Source organism: Schistocerca serialis, chromosome 5, assembly GCF_023864345.2.
Source record: "Schistocerca serialis cubense isolate TAMUIC-IGC-003099 chromosome 5, iqSchSeri2.2, whole genome shotgun sequence".
In the NCBI taxonomy this organism is placed as follows: domain Eukaryota; kingdom Metazoa; phylum Arthropoda; class Insecta; order Orthoptera; family Acrididae; genus Schistocerca; species Schistocerca serialis.
In genome coordinates this window covers 129,483,963-129,506,717 of record NC_064642.1, presented here as the reverse complement: position 1 = coordinate 129,506,717, position 22,755 = coordinate 129,483,963, and the positions used below count along the sequence as shown (strand labels likewise).

Here is a 22,755-nt window from a genome sequence, read left to right as displayed (position 1 = left end):
ACTTGCCAGTTCCTGTAGAGAATTACATGAATGAGTTTTAATAATACCGAACGTCCCACATACTCTCACGCACGCATTCTCATTCACACACACCCTAACACACAATACACATATTTACTTAGAATTCTTGAAATTATTAATATAGAAAAGTCACAGAGGTTTTCTGAAACTAAAAACTTTCCAAATTTATATATGAACACTGAAAGTGTTATCAGGTCATCGTACATAGTCACTGAAGGTGAACTATTACATCACTGTATTTATTTAAATTCTTGACTGTCGGAAAATTATGTTTTTTTTATAGAATTTTACTAACTTCCAAAATACAACTATTTTTGATCTCAGACTTTGACATATTGTTTGTTTTCACAACAGAAAGTTGTACATCAAATATGACGTTCCTCAGGTTATTCCTTTATTAGTTATTAATATTTTTAGTTTCGTATAATGTAAGTGGCCTGCCAGCGCCACTCCACTGCTTTCACACGCGCAGCTGCAACAGATGGTCGTGACGTCAGTCTGCAGGACACAACTCTTCCGTTACTGACTGTATAATACTCTACCGGCTTACATTGCAGCCCACATACATTCTGAAGTAAAGCTTTTAATAGACAAATGGGCGCACGCACACTAGCTGCGACGCCACACACCTCCTGAGGAACTAAAATTTTTAATTTCTTAACAAATTTTTGTTTCTTAATATTTTTCTATTAAAGATTTACTTTAACCATTATTAGTCATTTCTGGTTCTGTATATATTTCATCCATCAATATCTAGGGCTGATGACCTACAATCAGTTAACTCTATATATATATATATATATATATATATATATATATATATATATATATATATATATATATATATATATAATTTTTTTTTACAAGTTGCTGAAAAAGAAACAAACCTACAATACACTCTTTTTACATCACACGCACACTAACAACATAATCGCTTTGGTGAGCGTCACCTCTGAACACTTACAGTTTTCACTTCTGCCAGCACTTGTTGTCCGACTCGGTCCTGCTTTGGAGGTCCATATAAATCTCGTGCTACTACAACCTTACGCCAGTGCACCTGAAAAATTCAGCTGGCTTCAGAGTCCATCCTTAAATGCTACATCTTAACCTAACACAATATCCCTCTCAAAATTACTTTAATCATAGTTTTCATGACTCTTACTGAATAACCCTCCTTTTCCAAGTCATCATGCAAAATTTTCTTTCCAATATTTCCATTTACAAATACCCTTTTTTAGTTAAAAGTGAACTAACTTTCCTACAAGCAGTTCCAAAGTGGCACATTTACTATTAATTTTTCTTCAATTTTTCTTTTTTCATCGCAATGAATCAAACAAGTTACTGTTACATATAAATGTATACAAATTACTTCTAACAAATGGTACACAAATAAACTTCAAATTTCAGCCAGTGCTTATGGCTCTCCAAATCTGGTACAACATGTAACCTTACAAAACACAAAATTATTCATATACATACAATTTTTTTCCAGGCAATCTCCTGCAGTCCTGTACAAGAAAAACAACATCTGAAAACACATATAAACACTACACATTCCTTACACCTACTAATCTTAAAATTGTTCTATTGGCGTCTGGGGCGCTTGAATGGTTCATATTCATATTTGGGTTCCTCTTCACTAAAGTCAACTTACGGTTTCCCAAGCCAGCCTTTTGCTGCTCTGTTACAATAATCTCCAACTCAGGTTTCACAAAATTCAACATCAGGTTTCTCTAGTCACATTCAGTATTTGTTACATAGTCATATCCATACTACACTCTCTCAGGTTAGTAATGGTTAATAATGTCTCAATTTATTCTAGGTTATGTAAGGTTCCTTCTCACTTCTCTCATTTGCACATCCACCTGTTTTTAAGCTTTGATCCCGTTTTTGTTTACTTACACTACCTCACTCCGTTTACAAACATAGCCTCCCCTTCTTTTACCAACATTGAGCAGGCAACACCTTGCCTCTCACTCCTTTGTTTATTATTATTTAGCAGGCAACACTTTTACTGCTCTGTTACACATTACCATCGTTTTACAGCCAGCCTTGCTGCTCTGTAATTATTTCCTCATCACATACATTCTTATTGAAACATTTTCTCATTACCTTACACAAATATTCTTCTTACAACATATTACCATTATTTTTCAGACAGCCTTGCTGCTCTGTATCATACCTTAACCTCCCATACTAAAACAACCTCCCGAGGTTCTCACGCCATTTATTCACATACTTAATACTACGACTGAAGGCAACACCTAACCTCTCACTCCTTTACTGACGTTATGCAGGCCACACCCTGCCTCTCTTCCCAAAACAACCTCCTGGTACTCTCTCTAACGCTAGATAGTGAAGAAAGAAAGAAGATAGTAAAAAGTTCTGAATGAAATAAGGGGAAGGTTGACAATACGAAATGAAAGGAAATAGTATTGTCATATGACTCGAGACCTAGTGCTCGTCACGCACTTAGCTCTGCAAAGAGTGCAAAGCCCTCTGAGGTATTTTTCATCTCTGACGCTATCCAACTCAGACGGATCCACTTCTTTACCTCCACCGTACTCGTTATAGCCTTCCATCAGTTTTTTGGTCTTGCAAATACAGATTGGAAAGTCAGTCAGTTCTGTATCATCACATGGTCTCTTACCTATGAAGGGTATTGCTCTTAGGTTACCATCAACTCTAACTATTACATCATTTGTCCCGAAATTTACCCATCCTGCATGTTTACTAAGAAAATCAGCACCCACCAGCATGTCTACACTTAGTCCACTTATTACTAAGAAGTTCTGCTTAATTACTACCCCCTTTACAACTATGGGTAGGAATACTTCTTGCTTTACCACCTTCTTGGTTTTTCCTGTTGCTACAATTATATTTAAGCCACTTACTGGCATCTTCACTACTTGTTTATTATCTGGGAGTCCATTCACAAAATTTTTTGACACAGCACACACCTCTGATCCTGTATCTATTAAACACTTTACCTTTTCATTTAATACACTTAACTCTATTATTGGCTGTCCAAAGTACTCTTTTTTGATTTCAGGTTTTACTTTGTCTAATAAATCCTGCACCGTTTCCCTTCTGTCAAAACCTGTCTTCTGGGTGGATATCACATTCATGCTTACAAGGTCTCCCTCATGCTTAATATTATCGCTATTATTAGTGGTAGCTCCTACCAGTCTGTCCACTAGTGCTAAATCGAAACATCTCTCTAGTGTTTCTCTTCCTTTACTCACCTCTGTTTCTGCAACCCTAACCCAGGTGTCGTCAGTAATATATATATCCTCCATTTATTCCTTCTTCTCTTCTTCTTTACGACCCTCAACTACTTCAAATAACCTATTAAGCACATCTTTGACCTCTGCTTCATTTCTGTTTCCACCACTGTCAGACAGATCCTCATCTGTTTCGCTGTGCAGATTTACCTTCACCCCCTGATTCAAAACCTTATTATCATTACTTATTTCTTCGACAAGCATGTTCTTACTCTTATTGTTAATATTACTGTGCCCCATTAACTCTTCTTTAATTGATTCTGCTGTCTCTTGTTGCTCCCCGTTATTCTTCCCGTCTTTCGTAGCAACTATATTAATGCTAGGTGATTTTACTGGTGCCTTTCTTATGGATGGTTTTGCAAGCGGGTTTAACTGGGAATCCCGTTGTCTACGAACGCTAGCATAATCGTAGACAGCTACAAGTTTTCCGACCGTGGTGCGTCACCGCTAACTGACGTCCTTCGCCAGCTGGTTGCGTCACCTCCTGACATCTGTCAGCTGTCTTCGTACTGCCCCCTGTCATTGACCCGATTATCATATGTCCTGCCTCTCCCTCGTGACCTACCTTGATATCTGCCTCCTCTCTGCACACTCATTCTGTTTATGTTTACATCAGTGCGACTGTCATTCAGCCTAACAGGAGGGCGATACTCTCTTCTCACACTTTCCTCCTCTTTGAGTACTGATTCAACACGTTCTAGATATTGTCCAAATTTATCTACATTGTCTCTAGGTGCATATATTAATTTTATTCTTCCAATTCCAAGGTAACTTATTGTCTACCCCCAAAATGATTTGCTCCATTTCTACTTTATTATTAAGATAGGATAGAGTAGTTACCCACCTTTGTACAAAACTTTTTATTCCTTCTTTCTTGGGGTTGTATTTTTCCCCAGTCCAGAAATGGTTAAGTACATCCATTGCTTTCACTTACCCCAGTACTCCTCAAAGAAAGTGTGTTTAAATTCCTGTAATTTAGTATATTTTTCTGAGGCCAAGTTCTCCCAGATTCTTGCCTCCCCCATTAAGTTTGAAGTAATAAATCTGATCTTCTGCTTATCACTCCACACTTTAGGCAAGATATCCTCAAAGTCATTCCAAAACTCATGTGGATGTACACTTTTATTGGGATCAAACTTGAGAAACTGTTGATGGGTGACATAAGCAATCTCAGTGGATTCTACTATCCTACTAGACATAATGCTACCACTATTGTTAGTAACACACTGTTCTACTTTTGTTAGCCGACAGTCATGCTCACACAATTGCTCATTCATACTTTCACTGAATTGATTAATATGAGTTTCCAAGCCAGTGACTTTATTTATTACCTGAACCCCAAGTTTGTCACACTTATCTTTATTTTCCTTCAATTTACATTCTAAGGCAGCGTGATTTATTTCACTATAATTTTCTACCCCTTTGATATATTCACGAGCCTTGACTATTTCTGAATTTACATGCACTTTAAATTGCTGGTGGTCATCAGTAACTTGTTTGCTTTGTGTAGTTAATTCACTTTTTACTTGAACAATAGTTTGTGTACATTCCTGTTGAACCTGATTTATTTCAATTTTTACATTATTACTAAGCACTGCCATGTTGTGCTTCCAACAATCTCTTAGATCTGAAATTTTTGAATCCAGCTTAGATTCTATTTCCTCACCCATATTACTCATTTTTGGCTCTAACCCACTCAGTTTTTAATCTATCTCAGAACCCATTTTTGTCATATCAGAACCTAATTTGGTAATATTAGCTTCCATCTCCTCACTTAATGAGGTATCCATTTTCGTCATTTTAGCTTCCATCTCGTCACTTAATGAGGTACCCATTTTCATCATATTAGAATCCATTTTCGTCATATTAGCATCTAAACCATTAAATTTTGCCAATAGACTCATTAACATACCTGCCACACTATGTTTCACCCCATCATTTACTGCTACAATGTTTCGATTAATATTAGCTACTGCCACAGGTAGATCTGAAACACTGGGATCTGATACATTCTGTTCCACCTCCGATCCATAATTAACACTTAATGACTCTGTCAAACTACAACTGAAATTGGGTTGGGACACATCCAAACTAAAGTTCATGGGATCATAAATCTCTTCCCCTTGTTCTTTCCCCCTATCTACCCTCAGTTCATCCTCTACATTTGTTTGCTTACACTCAGCCATTTTTTTTTTTTTTATTTATTTTTTTATTTATTTATTTTTTTTTTCCTCCCCCACACACACAAAGTTTTAAAAAGCACACTACTTAACTTTGCACTTCTGATGTCTCCAACATGGCTAGCTGAGGCTGCAGGTCCTATCACCATGCACTGGGCCACCATACCAGTTTACGGGCCACCACTCCAGTCAACGCTGCCAACTACTTCCGCTTCATCTCATAGCTCGTACGAGGTGCATTCAAGTTCTAAGGCCTCCGATTTTTTTTCTAATTAACTACTCACCCGGAATCAATGAAACTGGCGTTACTTCTCAACGTAATCGCCCTGCAGACGTACACATTTTTCACAATGCTGACGCCATGATTCCATGGCAGCGGCGAAGGCTTCTTTAGGAGTCTGTTTTGACCACTGGAAAACCACTGAGGCAATAGCAGCACGGCTGGTGAATGTGCAGCCACGGAGAGTGTCTTTCATTGTTGGAAAAAGCCAAAAGTCACTAGGAGCCAGGTCAGGTGAGTAGGGAGCATGAGAAATCACTTCAAAGTTGTTATCACGAAGAAACTGTTGCATAACGTTAGTTTGATGTGCGGGTGCGTTGTCTTGGTAAAACAGCACACGCGCAGCCCTTCTCGGACGTTTTTGTTGCAGTGCAGGAAGGAATTTGTTCTTCAAAACACTTTAGTAGGATGCACCTGTTACCGTAGTGCCCTTTGGAATGCAATGGGTAAGGATTACGCCCTCGCTATCCCAGAACATGGACACCATCATTTTTTCAGCACTGGTGGTTACCCGAAATTTTTTTGGTGGTGGTGAATCTGTGTGCTTCCATTGAGCTGACTGGCGCTTTGTTTCTGGATTGAAAAATGGCATCCACGTCTCATCCATTGTCACAACCGATGAAAAGAAAGTCCCATTCATGCTGTCGTTGCGCGTCAACATTGCTTGGCAACATGCCACATGGGCAGCCATGTGGTCATCCGTCAGCATTCGTGGCACCCACCTGGATGACACTTTTCGCATTTTCAGGTCGTCATGCAGGATTGTGTGCACAGAACCCACAGAAATGCCAACTCTGGAGGCAATCTGTTCAACAGTCATTCGGCAATCCCCCAAAACAATTATCTCCACTTTCTCGATCATGTTGTCAGACCAGCTTGTGCGAGCCCGAGGTTGTTTCGGTTTGTTGTCACATGATGTTCTGCCTTCATTAAACTGTCACACCCACGGAACGCACTTTTGACACATCCATAACTCCATCACCACATGTCTCCTTCAACTGTCGATGAATTTCAATTGGTTTCACACCACGCAAATTCAGAAAACGAATGATTGCGCGCTGTTCAAGTAAGGAAAACGTCGCCATTTTAAGTATTTAAAACAGTTCTCATTCTCGCCACTGGCGGTAAAATTCCATCTGCCGTACGGTGCGGCCATCTCTGGGACGTATTGACAATGAACGTGGCCTCATTTTAAAACAATGTGCATGTTTATGTCTCTTTCCAGTCCGGAGAAAAAAAATTGGAGGCCTTAGAACTTGAATGCACCTCGTAGTCAGCCAGATGTCGTTGTTATCAGCTACTTCAGTCGGCGTGATGTAACCACAAAATTCATCCGCCAAGCGCATCAAACACACTCACAGTTCATGGGCTATCATTGTCTTTCTGTCCACGTGGCGATAGTTCACTCTTAATATTTGTCCTTTCCCCAGTTCCTATTTATTCGCGAGCACTTTTTTATTGTCCAGTTACACAACCACACGTGCTTTTAATGAAATGTTTCATTATCTTTCCCTGCCAATGCACCAATTGCGACGGATTTTACGTTGTTGCTGCAATGCTATTTCTTTTATAATTTTTGTTCACCTACCTCTTTACAGCGGTAGATCTTCGCACATAAACTCCTGACTGCAGCTACTTACGAGATCACAGAAAAGCAGTGTTGAGGAAACTGTAAACTCATAGCTACACGCCGGAGGCCACTATAAGTAAAATTTGCTGAAAATTTTCTATGTACTTTAAAGAAATGATTCGGAAAGGGAGTGTCACTCGTACTTTAAACATGAAGTTCAAATTTAAACCTTCAGTAGATCTTTATTGCTGTTAAGCAAGATCATCAGCCCACATTTACGAAAATTACTGAAGTTTCTGCTCACAGTTATCACCGTACCTAAAACAGCCAGAACTTTTACCTTCCCAAATTCTGAAACCAATTACTTGTAACACAGTCAATGATTGGCCAATTACGAGTACTTGTGCACACAATATTCAGTGGTTGTCTTTAGTTAAAGTTTATGCTCGCCATAAAATACTCAGTAAGAATATACTCAGTACCACCACGCTATATAATTCAAAGTTCACTCGCGATTTTCGTCGGAACAAATTATCACAACACTCAAAAGTTTTCATAAACAGTTTCTGGTCACTACCGGATACCATTAACACTGGACCATAACGCGGAAGTCATCCCGAGACTTCATCTTACACATAATGCGAAAAGTCACATCCAGCATAACCGCCTCCAATTAAAGCTAGCTCGCGACTCTCCTTTCACTCTCCCACACTCAAAACTATTTCACCTCGCTAGGCGGCCAACCGTCTTGCTTCTCATTGGCTGTCAGCACTTACAACCAATGAGAACTCACTTCTAGGGCGTGGCTCGCGCCAAAATCTAGCAAGCACCAACCAATTCTCTAGGCTCATTGACGTCATCAAATTAAGTAACACAAAACTCTCTAATTAAATAAACGAAACAAAATGAACTATAAGCTTTACTCTACATCTGGAAATTTATTATGTAGTTGCGAATGTTCTGGCTGTCTTATACATAAGCATACATACTTGGACATCTGACATTCACTAGTAGGGGAACCACTAGTGGATTCGTTCCCACGTTACAGAGTTGGAACACTTGCCAGTTCCTGTAGAGAATTACATGAATGAGTTTTAATAATACCGAACGTCCCACATACTCTCACGCACGCATTCTCATTCACACACACCCTAACACACAATACACATATTTACTTAGAATTCTTGAAATTATTAATATAGAAAAGTCACAGAGGTTTTCTGAAACTAAAAACTTTCAAAATTTATATATGAACACTGAAAGTGTTATCAGGTCATCGTACATAGTCACTGAAGGTGAACTATTACATCACTGTATATATTTAAATTCTTGACTGTTGGAAAATTATGTTTTTTTTTATGGAATTTTACTAACTTCCAAAATACAACTATTTTTGATCTCAGACTTTGACATATTGTTTGTTTTCACAACAGAAAGTTGTACATCAAATATGACGTTCCTCAGGTTATTCCTTTATTAGTTATTAATATTTTTAGTTTCGTATAATGTAAGTGGCCTGCCAGCGCCACTCCACTGCTTTCACACGCGCAGCTGCAACAGATGGTCGTGTTGTCAGTCTGCAGGACACAACTCTTCCATTACTTACTGTATAATACTCTACCGGCTTACATTACAGCCCACATACATTCTGAAGTAAAGCTTTTAACAGACAAATGGGTGATCGCACACTAGCTGCGACGCCACACTCCGTCAGTCCTACCTGGTAAGGATCCCACACCACGCAGCAGTATTCTAAAAGAGGACGGACAAGTGTAGTGTAGACAGTCTCCTTAGTAGGTCTGTTACATTTTCTAAGTGTCCTGCCAATAAAACGCAGCCTTTGGTTGCCTTCCCCACAACATTTTCTATGTGTTCTTTCCAATTTAAGTTGTTCATAATTTTGTACCTAGGTATTTAGTTGAATTTACGGCTTTTAGATTAGACTGATTTATCGTGTAACAAAAGTTTAATGAGTTCCTTTTAGCACTCATGTGGATGAGCTCACACTTTTCATTATTTAGGGTCAACTGCCACTTTTCGCACCATTCAGATATTTTTTTCTAAATTGTTTTTCAGTTTGTTTTGATCTTCTGATGACTTTATTAGTCGATAAATGACAGCATCATCTGCAAACAACTGAAGACAGCTGCTCAGATTGTCTCCCAAATCGTTTATATGGATAAGGAACAGCAAAGGGCCCATAACACTACCTTGAGGAAGGCCTGAGATCACTTCTCTTTTACTCAATGACTTTCCATCAATTACTACGAACTTTGACCTCTCTGACAGGAAATCGCAAATCCAGTCACATAACTGAGACGATATTCCATAATCACGCAATTTTACTACGAGCCGCTTGTGTGGTACAATGTCAAAAGCCTTCTGGAAATCCAGGAATACGGAATGGATCTGAAATCCCTTGTCAATAGCACTCAGCACTTCATGTGAATAAAGAGCTAGTTGTGTTTCACAGGAACGATGTTTTCTAAACCCATGTTGACTGTGTGTCAATAGACCGTTTCCTTTGAGGTAATTCATAATGTTTGAACACAATATATGTTCTAATATCCTGCTGCATATTGATGTTAACAATTTGGGCCTATAATTTAGTGGATTACTCCTACTACCTTTCTTGAATATTGGTGTGACCTGTGCAACTTTCCAGTCTTTGGGTATGGATCTTTCATTGAGTGAACTGTTGTATATGATTGTTAGGTGTGGAGCTAATCCATCAGCATACTCCAAAAGGAACCTTATTGGTATACAGTCTGGACCAGAAGACTTGCTTTTGTTAAGTGATTTAAGTTGCTTCACTACTCCAAGGATATTTACTTCTACGTTACTCATGTTGGCAGCTGTTCTCGATTCAAATTCTGGAATATTTACTTCGTCTTCTTTTGTGAAGGGTTTAGGAAGGCTGTGTTTAGTAAATCTGCTTTGGCAGCACTGTCTTCATTAATATCTCCATCGTTATCGCGCAGAGAAGGCATTGATTGTTTATTGCTGCTAACATACTTCACATACGGCCAGAATCTCCTTGGATTTTCTGCCAGGTTTCAAGACAAAGTTTCACTGTGGAAATTGTTATAGGCATCTCACATTGAACTCCATGCTAAGTTTAGAGCTTCTGTAAAGGATTGCCAATCTTGGGGATTTTGCTTCTGTTGTAATCTTTGTATGTGTATTGCCTTATGATAAATAAAATAAATTTCATTAAATATCTCCAGGAAGTCTTAATTGCTTTTCTCAGGTAGAGCTTCCATGTCTTCACAATGACATTACACGAGTGCTGCAGTATTTTGATGGACATTTTTGTGTGAAAGAATTTTTACAATTTTGAAACTTTTTAGGTCACAATTATGTGGCAACTAGAGTGCAAAAGTGTGTGAAAGTGTTTGTGCCAGTCCTTATACCAACTGTTTCAACCAGATAAAAATAATATTATGTCTTCAGTGCTCCTAAAATCATATAATATTGAAAATTTGTTTTGTTTGTAATCTATGTTGTTGTGAAATGAGAAATATAAAACCAAGTCATATGCAGTGTGCCTGTACTGCCATTTAAATGCGACATGTTCACAATTTCTCGCTCTCTCTCCTCATAGAGCACAAAAAGCATGGGTAATGGTGGGGAAAATGTACAGTGAGGCTGAATGCTGTGGCACTCGTGCCAAACAGTGGTCTGTAATTTGAAATCTTTATTACCCCTGACTTAGACAGATACAAATTAGTACATCAATGTAGGTATAATATAAGGAAAGGCTAAGTGACTATATAAACAAAAACTGAATTCCATCCAAACAGGCCTTGAAGGCTGCCATGACATCCTCAGCCCACAGGTGCCGTTGGATGCAAATATGGGGGCATGTGGTCAGCACATCTCTCTGCCAGAAGTTGTCAGTTTTTGTGACCAGAGCTGCTACTTCCCAAACAAGTAGCTCATCAATTGACTCAGACAGGAGCTGAATGCACCCTGCTTGTGAACAGCACTTGGCAGACTGGACAGTCACCCATCCAAGTGCTAGCCATGCCCAACAGCACTTGATGGTAATCTGACAGGAATTGGTGTTACCACTGCAGCAAGGTCATTGGCTGAATATATTCACAAAAAGTGGAATAAAATCATAGGCCATAGATCTATAAGAATAATGCAGTGAACAGCTTTTGAATGACATGCTTCAGTAATATATTTGGAAACAAACACAGTAGGACTCAAACAGTGAATGTTTTAAACTTCATTAAGCAGTTAAAGAGGGTACTAATAAAATAGCTTGAAATCATTGTATGTGAAGATATCAACAGTAATTTCATCTCAGATATTTCTAATCAAGAGCATTTACTGGTACTAATGTCTAATTTTGGTTTGCCCAACACGGTAACATTACTAATAACAATATAAGGGTAGAATGCAACATCGATTAATTTGTTTTTAAACATGAAATAGACATGGGTCATTATTTATCTTAACATGATGATCAAACTGAAACAATAAAGCATCTCCAGCTAAAAGGTTTAACTGAGAAAGGAAACATACAGTTTCACAGAATCACAAATGCTGAGGAAAAGTTTATCAAGGACACGCATGGGATGAGAAGGATAATTGAGGTACTGAGAACCATTAGGGCTCAGAGCACAGAAGCAAAGCTTTGAGAAAAATAGAGGTTTCTGAAAATCAAATTTGTAGATAAACCATCAGTCTCATAGGTCTGAACTGTTTTTTAACAAAGTCCTTATGTCCTATACTTCCTATGAAAAAACAATGTATCCAAAAATTATGTTATGAAATATTAATTACTATTTAAAATTATATTTATTATAATGTTAATTCACAAAAATTCCATATGTAGGCTAGTGACAATAGTGTCTTTTGACTGTCATAAAGCTTATAATAAATGTGAAACTAGAATCAGAACATAAAGAACAGATACTAAATGTGGCATGCACACACAGTTATGACCTATTCCAAATCTTCATGGTCCTGGTTAACATTTTTTCACTAAGCACATTCTGTGGATTGAGATTTAGATAAAACTGCTGATACACCACTGATTATGAAGTATTACTATTACATACATGATGTAGACATTAAATTATGTCATCAACCATAGATATCAATTGGACAGCACACAGCAAAAGTAGTGCTTTTTGTTTTGGGCCCATATACAAATGAATATCTGAGAAATTGATGTGAAGCTTTCCATAAATGTTCACATATACAGTGTGGATTTAGAGATAGAGATAAATCTGGTTCACCATAAGATAACAGATGTAAGGAGCATGCATACATGCTATAGTCTTAAAATTGATGCCGACATGCCTTAGGCCGATATGGTTCTCAATTCTTTCTCAGACATATCCTTACAACATTATTAATACTATTTTTCTTTACAATGGGTCAAGGACATCTACAATGAAAGCTAATCCTAACATATGGGATCAAAATACATTGTCCAGTCACATTTATGTGACCACCTATCAAAAACCTAAGTAACTACCTTTTGTAGCATGAGATCTACAGGAAGAGAATAAATGAGGTTCTGGAAGGTACTGACAGGAATGTGGAACCATGCTGATCTAGTGCCATGGCCAGCTGTGCTAGGTTTCTTGGTTGAGGGTCCATGATGTGAACAGCCCAATCGAGGTGGTCCCACAGATTCTTGACTGCATTTAAATTCGTGGAGTTTGTTGGCCAGGGGAGTAAAATAAACTCATCGTGGGGCTCTTTGAAGCACACATGTAAACTGCGAGCTGTGTGACACATTGCATTGTCCTGCTGGAGGATGCCAACAAGTCAGGTAAAAAAAAGGTGCGTGTAGAGGTGGGCATGGTCCCTCGGGATATTTATTGTGCCATTCAGAAAAATTTGATTACCCAGGAAATGCCACAAAAACATTCCCCAAACCATAACACACACAGGGTTTGCATTCAGATGTTTCACACTGTACACACCAATGGCTATCTGTCTGATGGAAAAGAAAATGTGATTCATCTGCAAAGGTCATTTGGCACCACTTAGTGGACATCCAGTTGCAGTACTGGCTTCCAAATTCCAGCCTTTATTGCTAATTAACAGCAGACAGCTTGGTTGCAAGAACCCTGCACCTGCTGCAGGGGCCCATACACAGTAACATTCACTGAGTGGTCATTAATGAGACACGGTTGGTTGACATTTGGTTGATCTGGGTTGTAAGCTGTCGACACTTGCATGTCTGTTCACCCATACACATCTCTGCAGCCACCTTTCATCCCTTTCATCTATGGCCTATGGTGCCCACAGTTGTGTCAGTACCAGTTTTGGATAGTGCCATTTTACCATGCACAGTGTACTTTAATCATAGCAGCACATGAACAGTTTACAAGCTTTGTCATTTTGAAAAGGCTTCCACCCTTGGCCTGAAAGCCAATGTTCATGCCCTTTTGGACATGAGATAAATCACTCTGTTTCGACATTATGACAACAACTGCACTGTTTTCTGCATTCCCCGGCATGCTTTATGTACCCTTCACTGCTAGTACTGCCACCAGCCATCTGTGAGCAGTTATTGCACATTGACATAGAAAATAGACCGTGTTCACATTAATGTGATTGGACTGTGTATCTTGTCCCAGGAGGGAAAAGCTTTATTTAGTACAGAGGACTACCTATAATAAAAATATGAGAGCATGAAAGCTAATCTGTAAGTGTCTTTTCATTGTGCATGTCTTCAGCTTGTTGTTTCTTTCATATTCAGCTGTCAGGGCTGATCTTTTTTATTTCCAACAACTCATTAATAGATGTGCTATGGAATTTGAGTCTTAGAGGTTAGTATCTTGTTACTTTTGAATTGTATCTTGCCCTGTGCATCAATCATACAACATGGTTTGAAGTGAACTACCCTTCTCTTCAGCATTTTGTGTGTCTCACTAAGGCTCATTCTTGTTTTTATTGACGAAAATATCTTTAAAATGTTCTGAACCCCCAGAGTTACTGTTATTCTGTCCTCACAACTTCCCAGTTATAATTGCCTGCTAATCAACCAAAACAAATGTGATATTGCCAAGTGCAGTGGAAAATACTGTGACTTCAGCAATCAGTATGTACATAGCTCACCCTTGTACTTCAAATGTTTGATTTTCCATTTCAGCTTAACATTATGGGAATATGAACAATTGTGTGTCGGTGGGTGGGTGGATGGGTAGGTGGGTGGGCAGGCACATGCCTGTAGGATAAATTGGTGTGTGTGTGGGTGTCAATGCAAACTAAATTTTTCTTCATGTTTGTTCCAGCCATATGATGCATACTTTGCTTTCAGACTCCCAAATAGTTTTCTTAGAATGATATTAATTTTTATATGTACTTTTGTACATAGATATAACAAATGTTCAAATAAATTTGAAAATGAAGGAAAAAAAGACTGGCTTATAGCTTCCAACATCCTTAGTTCGATCAGTGGTGTGACAGGTTGTATCAGTGGTATGACCAGAGCAACTATAAGGCATCTTTCTATGAGTGGTTGCTTTATGATTGCATATTGTTAATATAAGGTGTATAATTACTGTTGTCATTTTACCACTATGTCCTGACTTTTTTTAAACAGTGTTATAATGCTATCAGATTTGGTTATTCTTCCATTTTCTTTCCATTGTACATCAAAAAGCATATATTACATATGGTACAATTAACAATTAATGTTGTTATAGTTCTAAAGAATTCCTTAATGTATTACAATAAAAATGTAGTGTTTCACTAGAAAGGTAGACAAATGCCTTATCAGTTAAGTTTGGGTTCTCTTGTCCAGTGTTCCCCTCACCAATTCCTTTCTCCTCGCTACAGATGGAGCCTGTGATTCCAAACACTAGGAGAATGTTTGTATTTTTTATAAATTTCTGTTGGCTGTACATGGAGTTGCATATCCTGAAAATATTGGCCAGCTCATCTGTCTCTTGGTGAATGTAGCAATTTCTTAATGGAGTGTTGTTATATCTCAGTTTACTTTATTTTCACCTTTTTCCTTCACAGGCTCATGATAAAAATATATTATTTAAGATTTTTAGTTATTTATTTATTGGCCTTCACTTACAGCCACACAGCTAATCCAAGCATACAATGTCTTAAAAGGTTAATACAAATTGCAATTCCTTGTAGAATAATACAGAAAATCAAACATATAATGTCTTGGACATTAAACCAAAATAAAAGTCCAGACAGAAACACACAGGCCCCTTATCTTAACAATAAGGTTTCAAACACATACACTCACCTCCACTCACCTCCTTACACACACACACACACACACACACACACACACACACACACACACACACACACCAACTTAACTGTTACATTTCAGTTCCAACTCTTAAAACAAATGTCTAAGTTCATAAACAAGAGGATTAACATATGAGAAGGAGGTGCCTGATGCGTGCAGACCAGCTCCATAATCACCCAGTGGGCTTCCCTTTTCTATCAAAGGCAGACAAAGAAGATGTGATTAATGTATTGGAGCTCCTTGCAGCCATAATATGGCGATGCTACAAGGTGGAGTCTATAAAGCTGTTGTCATTGCCAGCAGTGGTAGAATTTCAACCTGCCAATGATCCTCAATATATCAGAAAGATCAACTGTATTGATGCTGTGCGTACTTGATACAACAGAAGTTATTTAGTAGGATAAATAACAACTCCTTTTGTCCTTACCAATTGATGCTAGTGTTTGCACTGTGAAGAGTGAGTCCATAAGTATTACGATATGGATACTTGCTATGAACATGCCATATCTTAGTGCTCGTTTAATGGCTAGGAGTTCAGGCATGTTATTTAATGCCTCTTTAAGTAAGCAAAATAGTTCACTCTTTTTTATTTTTAATACCTACATAGGCACAGTTGACAGAATCCTTGTATTTAGACCCATTGGTACCTGACTATTGTTCAAGGAGGCTTTCTAAATTGCTGTTATTGATTTCTTGGTTCTCAGAATATCCCAGATCAATACCTTTTAATCGGTCTTAGTCTTATAGTTAATTATGTTCACTTTTACTGAAAGATGAAAATGAAATCAGCATGGCTAGATGGTGAATTCAATACTGTTATTCATAACAAGTCTAGTATCTTTACCACTGCACCTCCTCAGCTGGTACAACATAACACATCCATGTTTCCTTTGCTGAAATGCCTTTTACAATTTCTTATTTCAGTTCAGCATCTACAAACATACTTTGCAAACTACTGCAAAGTGAATGGCAAAGGATACATAGTATTGCACTACATATAACATTTTCTTTTGTTCCAATCATATATGGTCCATGGGAATAATAACTGCTTAAATGTGCCTCTGTATGCTGTAATTATTTTAATCTTGCCTTTGTGGTTCCTTTGGAAGCAGTACATAGGAAACTGAAATATATCTCTAGATTCTTCACTTAAAACTGGTTCTTGAAACTTCATAAGTAGACTTTTGTGGGATGAGTGACATCTGTCTCCAAGGATCTGTCACTTCAGGATTTTCACAACTTTTGTGACACTCCCTCATCGGTCAAACAGATCTGTCACCATTCATGCTGGCCTTTTTCACATGTGCTCAATAACCTTTTAATCCTATTTTGTGTGGCTCCCACACACTTAAACAGTATTCTCAGATGGATCACACAAGCAATATGTAAGCAGTCCCCTTTGTAGACTCACTACATTTTCCCATTATCCTACCAATACACTGAAATGTGTCACCTGCTTGACTTATAACTGAGTTTATGTGATCCCTCTATTTCATATCTCTACAAACTGTTACGCCCACCTATTTGTCTGAGTTGATTGATTCCAAATGTGATTCATTGATGTCACAGTCATATGGCATTACTTTTCTGCATTTTGTAAAGTCCACAGTTTCACACTTATGAACAGTTATAGTAAATTGCCAATCTTTGCAACATTTTTATTAATATTAAGTGCCAGATAATTCATAAATAACATGAAAACATATACCACAACACAATACCCTCTTCCTAAAATTACTTGTACTTCTGTCATTGACTCTCTGTCCAAGATAATAACATTCTGCATCCTCCCTGCCAAGAAGTCCATGATTTACTCACAAATTTTGTTTGATACCCCACATAGTCATACTTTACAGTGGCATTGTATTTAATTAAATATTTCATCCATTGAATTGACTTGATTCATGCCTTTCAGCTTGTCATGTGAGAAGAGTGTGAGTTGAGATTTACATGACTGATGTTTTGGGGTTCCATGCTGATTGGCATAGAGGAGATCACCCTGTTCAGGATATGGTACTCATTGTATATGAGCTCAGAATATGTTCTAAGTTCTTTAACATACATGCATCAGTGAGATTGGTTGGTAGTATAGCAGATGCCTTCTGCTACCCTTCTTGCGGGTGGATGACACCTGGTCTTTCTTCCATCTTCTATGCACACTGTTTTATTCAAAGAATGTAAAATATATTATTCTTAAAATTGGAAACAAGTTGATGGTAAATTCTGTATGCAATCTGACAGAGATCCCATTGGACAATTTTCTATGTTTATTTCAACAATTGCAGCTGTAACTGAGTACCAGTGATAGTAATATATGTACAGTGGTGTGGGAAGTTAACTCTAGCAGTGATTCTGCCTGTTTCTTTGTAAAGGAACTCCAGAAAATGCAGTTCATCACCTCTGCTTTTGCTTTGCTACCTTCAAATTCAGTTCCTATGTCACACATGTGTGTATGGAGCCTAACTTTGACTCCAGTGGTAGCCCTTATATATGATCAAGACCACTAGACTTACCAGTGACAATCAAGGGTATGTGCAATGATAGAGCATGTACCTTTGCAATGGAGACGGTGTCCATTGGAAAGGAAAGTACTTGTGGTACCTTGATAAATGAGTTTCAGTAGTTCAACAACACACCTACATAGACAGAACTTTGAATCACCACACATATAATTTAGTACAATGCTATCTAAGAATGCAGTTTCGTTGGGAGCTGTCTGGTAACATGTGAAATGACATCTGTTTAGTTACTTATTTTCCCCATATGTTTTTATGTTTTAATACATTTTCACTTTTGTGGCTCTAAAGACCTGTTCACTGATTATGTTACATTATCTGTCTCTCATTAATTTTGCTAACTTTCTTGCCTAGTGACTAATTTTTTCCTATAACTTTCTTTTTTTTCAGTTAAGATATGCTGGAAGACCACCTCTAGCAGCAGCAGCTGTTGGCGTTGCTCAATGGCATCAGAAGGAAGCACAAAGTGTGATTAGTCTACCATTCATTACGAAATAGGTAGTACCTGAATCTCATTGCAGTTAATAACAATGATAAACAATTAAGAGAGACATTTTGCTCAGTTACAATGATGTATTTTTTTAAAACTAAAGCAGCACTGCTTTATTTCTTTAGTTTGTTTTGTATGATTTGATTTTTATTTTGGCCATATAATACATTCTGTGTAAGGGATGTATCTGTAACATAGAGCAGATCAGGGAATATAGTATTGCATTAACCTTTTTACCTATGTAAGATCCTTTCACAATGGACATTATTTTAGTTATTTCTGTGAGCAGCTGTGTGAATTTTTTGTTACAACCCACTGACGGGCATAAACAATGTCTTAGGCGTACATTTTATTTATCTGACATCCTTTACACATAGATAATACTTTAGTTATGTTATTGTGTTGCTGATCCCTACATGGAAATTAAAAATGACATCAACATTCATATTTGTGTTTCAGTTACCAAGCAATAAATACAAACTAGAGATTGCAATTCATCCAACTATTCTCCTGAATTTCCAGATCAATAGGTAAAATTTCCCTGAACTGATTTTTCTGCTATGTGAGAGCATGTTTTACTTCACTGTTGTAATAGTTTTGAATTTGCAACATCACTTTGACTATTTTGAGGTCAGTCTGGATTGAAAAAAGATGTACATGAAACTACCTTTTTTTGTTTTTTGAGAAATATTGTTCAGGTGTAAAATTGTTACAAAATTATTTCACAAAATGTTTTATGTTTCATTATGTATGCACTGTGAAAACTCAAACTGATTATGACTGTATCATCATAAGATTTAGAAAAGCGGGTCAGTTGATTCCCCCTCTCACTCTAATTCTCCACTTATATGGTCTATCAATGAGAGGTGAATGAATGTTGCTTTGGCCTGTCAGGAAGGCATAACTACTCTCTCATCCAGGCATAATGAGTTTGAACAGTTCATGAGGGAATCAAGAGTCTATTGAAGGTGAGGGTGAGTGCAGAAAGATAAACAGATTTCAGTAAGAATCTTTATTGACACACCAAGCTGAAGCAGATGTAGGTGCGTGCTCTCATCCAGCGGGCTCAGCCTGATACCAAACTACCACTTCTCTGTGCCCGTGCGGTGTAGGTGGCCACGGCTGGGGACCACATACACTACTGAGGTGGGATGCCGACGATGTGCTGCGGTGTGGGTAAGCTGGTGCCATCACAGCATTCTTTCAGGCCATAATGACAGTTAGCACAGGTAGTGGTGACTTGACAATGGCCTGCTGAACCCACAGGATCCTGTGAATATCCTGGTTGTGTCAAAGTTGGACCGCAAGGAGCGTGGCTGGAAGCTGCCTGACAGATGCTGTCTGGCCCAAAACACAGGTCCATTGAGCTTGTCACAGGACGTTTTTGCTCCCCTGAGGGTCATTGAGCCCACCTGTTTATAGCATCCCTGGGCCAAGTTGTTATGCTGTCTGGCACTGAAAGCACACTCAAGCAACTGCACTGAAAGCACACTCAAGCAACTGGCGCAATACTGTGTTAGTGCCTAGTTAAGGTCTTGTACCAAATGATAACATGATGCCAGAGGGCTGGCAGTTCAGATGTGGATCACCCTGCTTTCTCATTCCTCTACATTATAGTATTCCATCCACATTGTAATAACACCTTCTGACACACACTCTGCATTTTTAGAGAAGCCTTGCTCTATATTCACGCTCCTGTGTGCAACATAAGAGATCATTTTAACTTCATAGTTTGCAGATTTTTCATCCAGAATACCTACAATTTACTTAGCATATCACAGTTTGGGTTCTAAAATAGTTGTTCAACTGAGAACACTATTTATACATTTGCTCATCAGATAGTACATTCCTTAAATAATTTTATATCACCAAATGGTATTTTTTATGATCTCTCCAAGGCCCTTGATTGTCCAGTTGTGTAGAAAAAATAGTGTCATACCAACAATTGATGTAGCATACAGGAGTCAGTAACTAGAGTAGGATGCTCTAAAATTTTGGGCTTACACATTGGTGAAAGATTGAATTGGAAAAAGCATATTACTGAGTTTTTCAAATAATTACTTTTGCTCTTCATATAATTTCTGACCTTGGAAACAAACATATCAACTTGCTGACATATTTCACATATTTTCATTCAATAATGTGGTACGAAATAATTTTCTGGGGTAACTCATCACTTAGGAAGGAAGTATAGGTTGCACAGAGGTGAGCAGTAAGAATAATATGTGGTGTTCACCCACAGATGTCACATAGGCACTTCTTGAAGAAGCTAGGCCCTTTAGCTGTGAAATTCATCATAAATAAGCCATCACAATTTGAGAAGAACAGTGATGTACATACCTACAACAATAGAGGGAAAAATGACCTTTATTACCCATTCTTAAAGCTGTCAGTGGCTCAGAGAGGTGTTCAATATGCAGCAGTAAATTTTTTTGATCATTTGCTCAATAACATAAAATATCTGACACGTAATGAAGCAAGTTTTCAATCTAATTTAAAAGGATTTGTCCTGGACAACTCTTTCTAATCCTTTCAAGAATTTCTACTTAAAAACTGGTGTCAAGTAAAAAAAACTGTTTTTAAGTGTAGTTGCATGAGTAGGGATAAAATGATAGTGTATTCATTAAAGTTAGCACTCATAATATATACGTATCTTGTAAACTGACTTGTTCAATATAAAACAACCTTTGCATGCAGTAAATTACTTTTATTTTGAACATGTTGATGTGCTGCCAATCCAATAGTCTTCAGAATTTCTGGCTTCATAGGTCATTCCATCACTATTGTTTCAAAAAAAAGTCAGTGCATTGTGTAGAAATGAAATGAACACTACATAAGATTGAAATTCTTAAGGCTATGGATCCACTCAAATGCCAACAGATTTGTTTTTTTTAAATCCAGGATGGAATATAACAATATTATGAAAAGGAAAGTTGCCACCCACTATATAGCAGAGATCCCAAGTTGCAGAGAGGCACAACAAAAAGACTGTAACAAATAAAGCTTTCAGCCCTAAGCCCTTCGTCAAAAATAGATACACACACACACACACACACACACACACATTTTGTGTGTGTGTGTGTGTGTGTGTGTGTGTGTGTGATGTGTTTTTGATGGTCTTGCGGGCTGAAAGCTTTATTTGTGACAGCCTTTTTGTTGTGCCTACCTGTGACTTAGCGTCTCAGCTATATGTGAGCAGCAACTTTCCTTTTCATAATATAGTTTAGCATACAAAAGTAGATCATTGGTAAACCTTATGGCTACCTTGCAGCTCTTGTAGATAGGTTCAACTTTCCTCTTTCTCATCCATGTGATGATTTCACTGAATGTGGAGAGGCTGCTGTTGCTCTTTGCACAATATTTGAAATCTTCAACCAGCTCGTAGAAAGAAAGGGAAAGTATCAGAGCTGCAATAGACAGAACAGAGAGCTGTTTATGCTGGTATGTCTTTCAATAGATTGTGGGAAGCTCTCAACTATAACATCATAGTGGCAATGTTCTACAAATATTCTTCAAGGGATAATACTGTATAATTATGAAACGGGCCTTCTACAATACCATTGTGCATGCACTGTATTTCTTACAGGTAGATGATGTCACTGTGTCTAGTTTTGACCGTGTACATGTTACTCTGGCGAAATTATTCTGACACTTAACATTCCGAGTCTGCTTGTGAGATTTAAGTTGGCTGTCCTTTGCCACTATGAACTATTGTCAGTTATTTCAAGAGGAGGTTTATAGCACAAAAGCTTTATAGCCAGAACTGTATGAAGTGCAGTATGTATTTTTCCCTTACCTGCCTACAAAAGATAATTGTGAAACCTGAATTGGCCATCAGTCATAAATGCAATAAAAGTGGAAGTAAAATGGGACTATCTATTTGTTACCAATAGTTTTTAGCCAGCTGTAACTAACAAGAGAAGAGACATCAGCTACTGGGAGCACCAAAGCAGGTAAAGTCACATATGTACAAAATCAGTAAAGCCTGAAAATTTACTGGGAATCAATGCTATGTTGCCTTTGAATTTTGTGGATGAGGACATCAGGACTACATGACAAGGCCTAACATTCATGTTGCTCTCACTTGCTATCACCTAACAGAAAATAATCCTGCTGTCACATGCACCCAATGTCAATAATGAAAGCCTTCTAAGGTAAGTGAAAGC

The 22,755-nt window shown here is 37.9% G+C and overlaps 1 protein-coding gene across 1 annotated transcript in view; it reads left to right on the top strand.

Moving 5' to 3' along the window:
- Nucleotides 1-19,034, top strand: part of LOC126481579 (probable 2-oxoglutarate dehydrogenase E1 component DHKTD1 homolog, mitochondrial) — a 335,870-nt gene extending 316,836 nt beyond the window's left edge. The window contains exon 19 of the mRNA XM_050105438.1: nucleotides 18,490-19,034. Within this exon, the coding sequence (XP_049961395.1) occupies nucleotides 18,490-18,597 (108 nt within the window). The 3' untranslated portion in view covers nucleotides 18,598-19,034. The remainder of the gene's footprint in view (nucleotides 1-18,489) is intronic.
- Nucleotides 19,035-22,755: the final 3,721 nt, after the last annotated feature.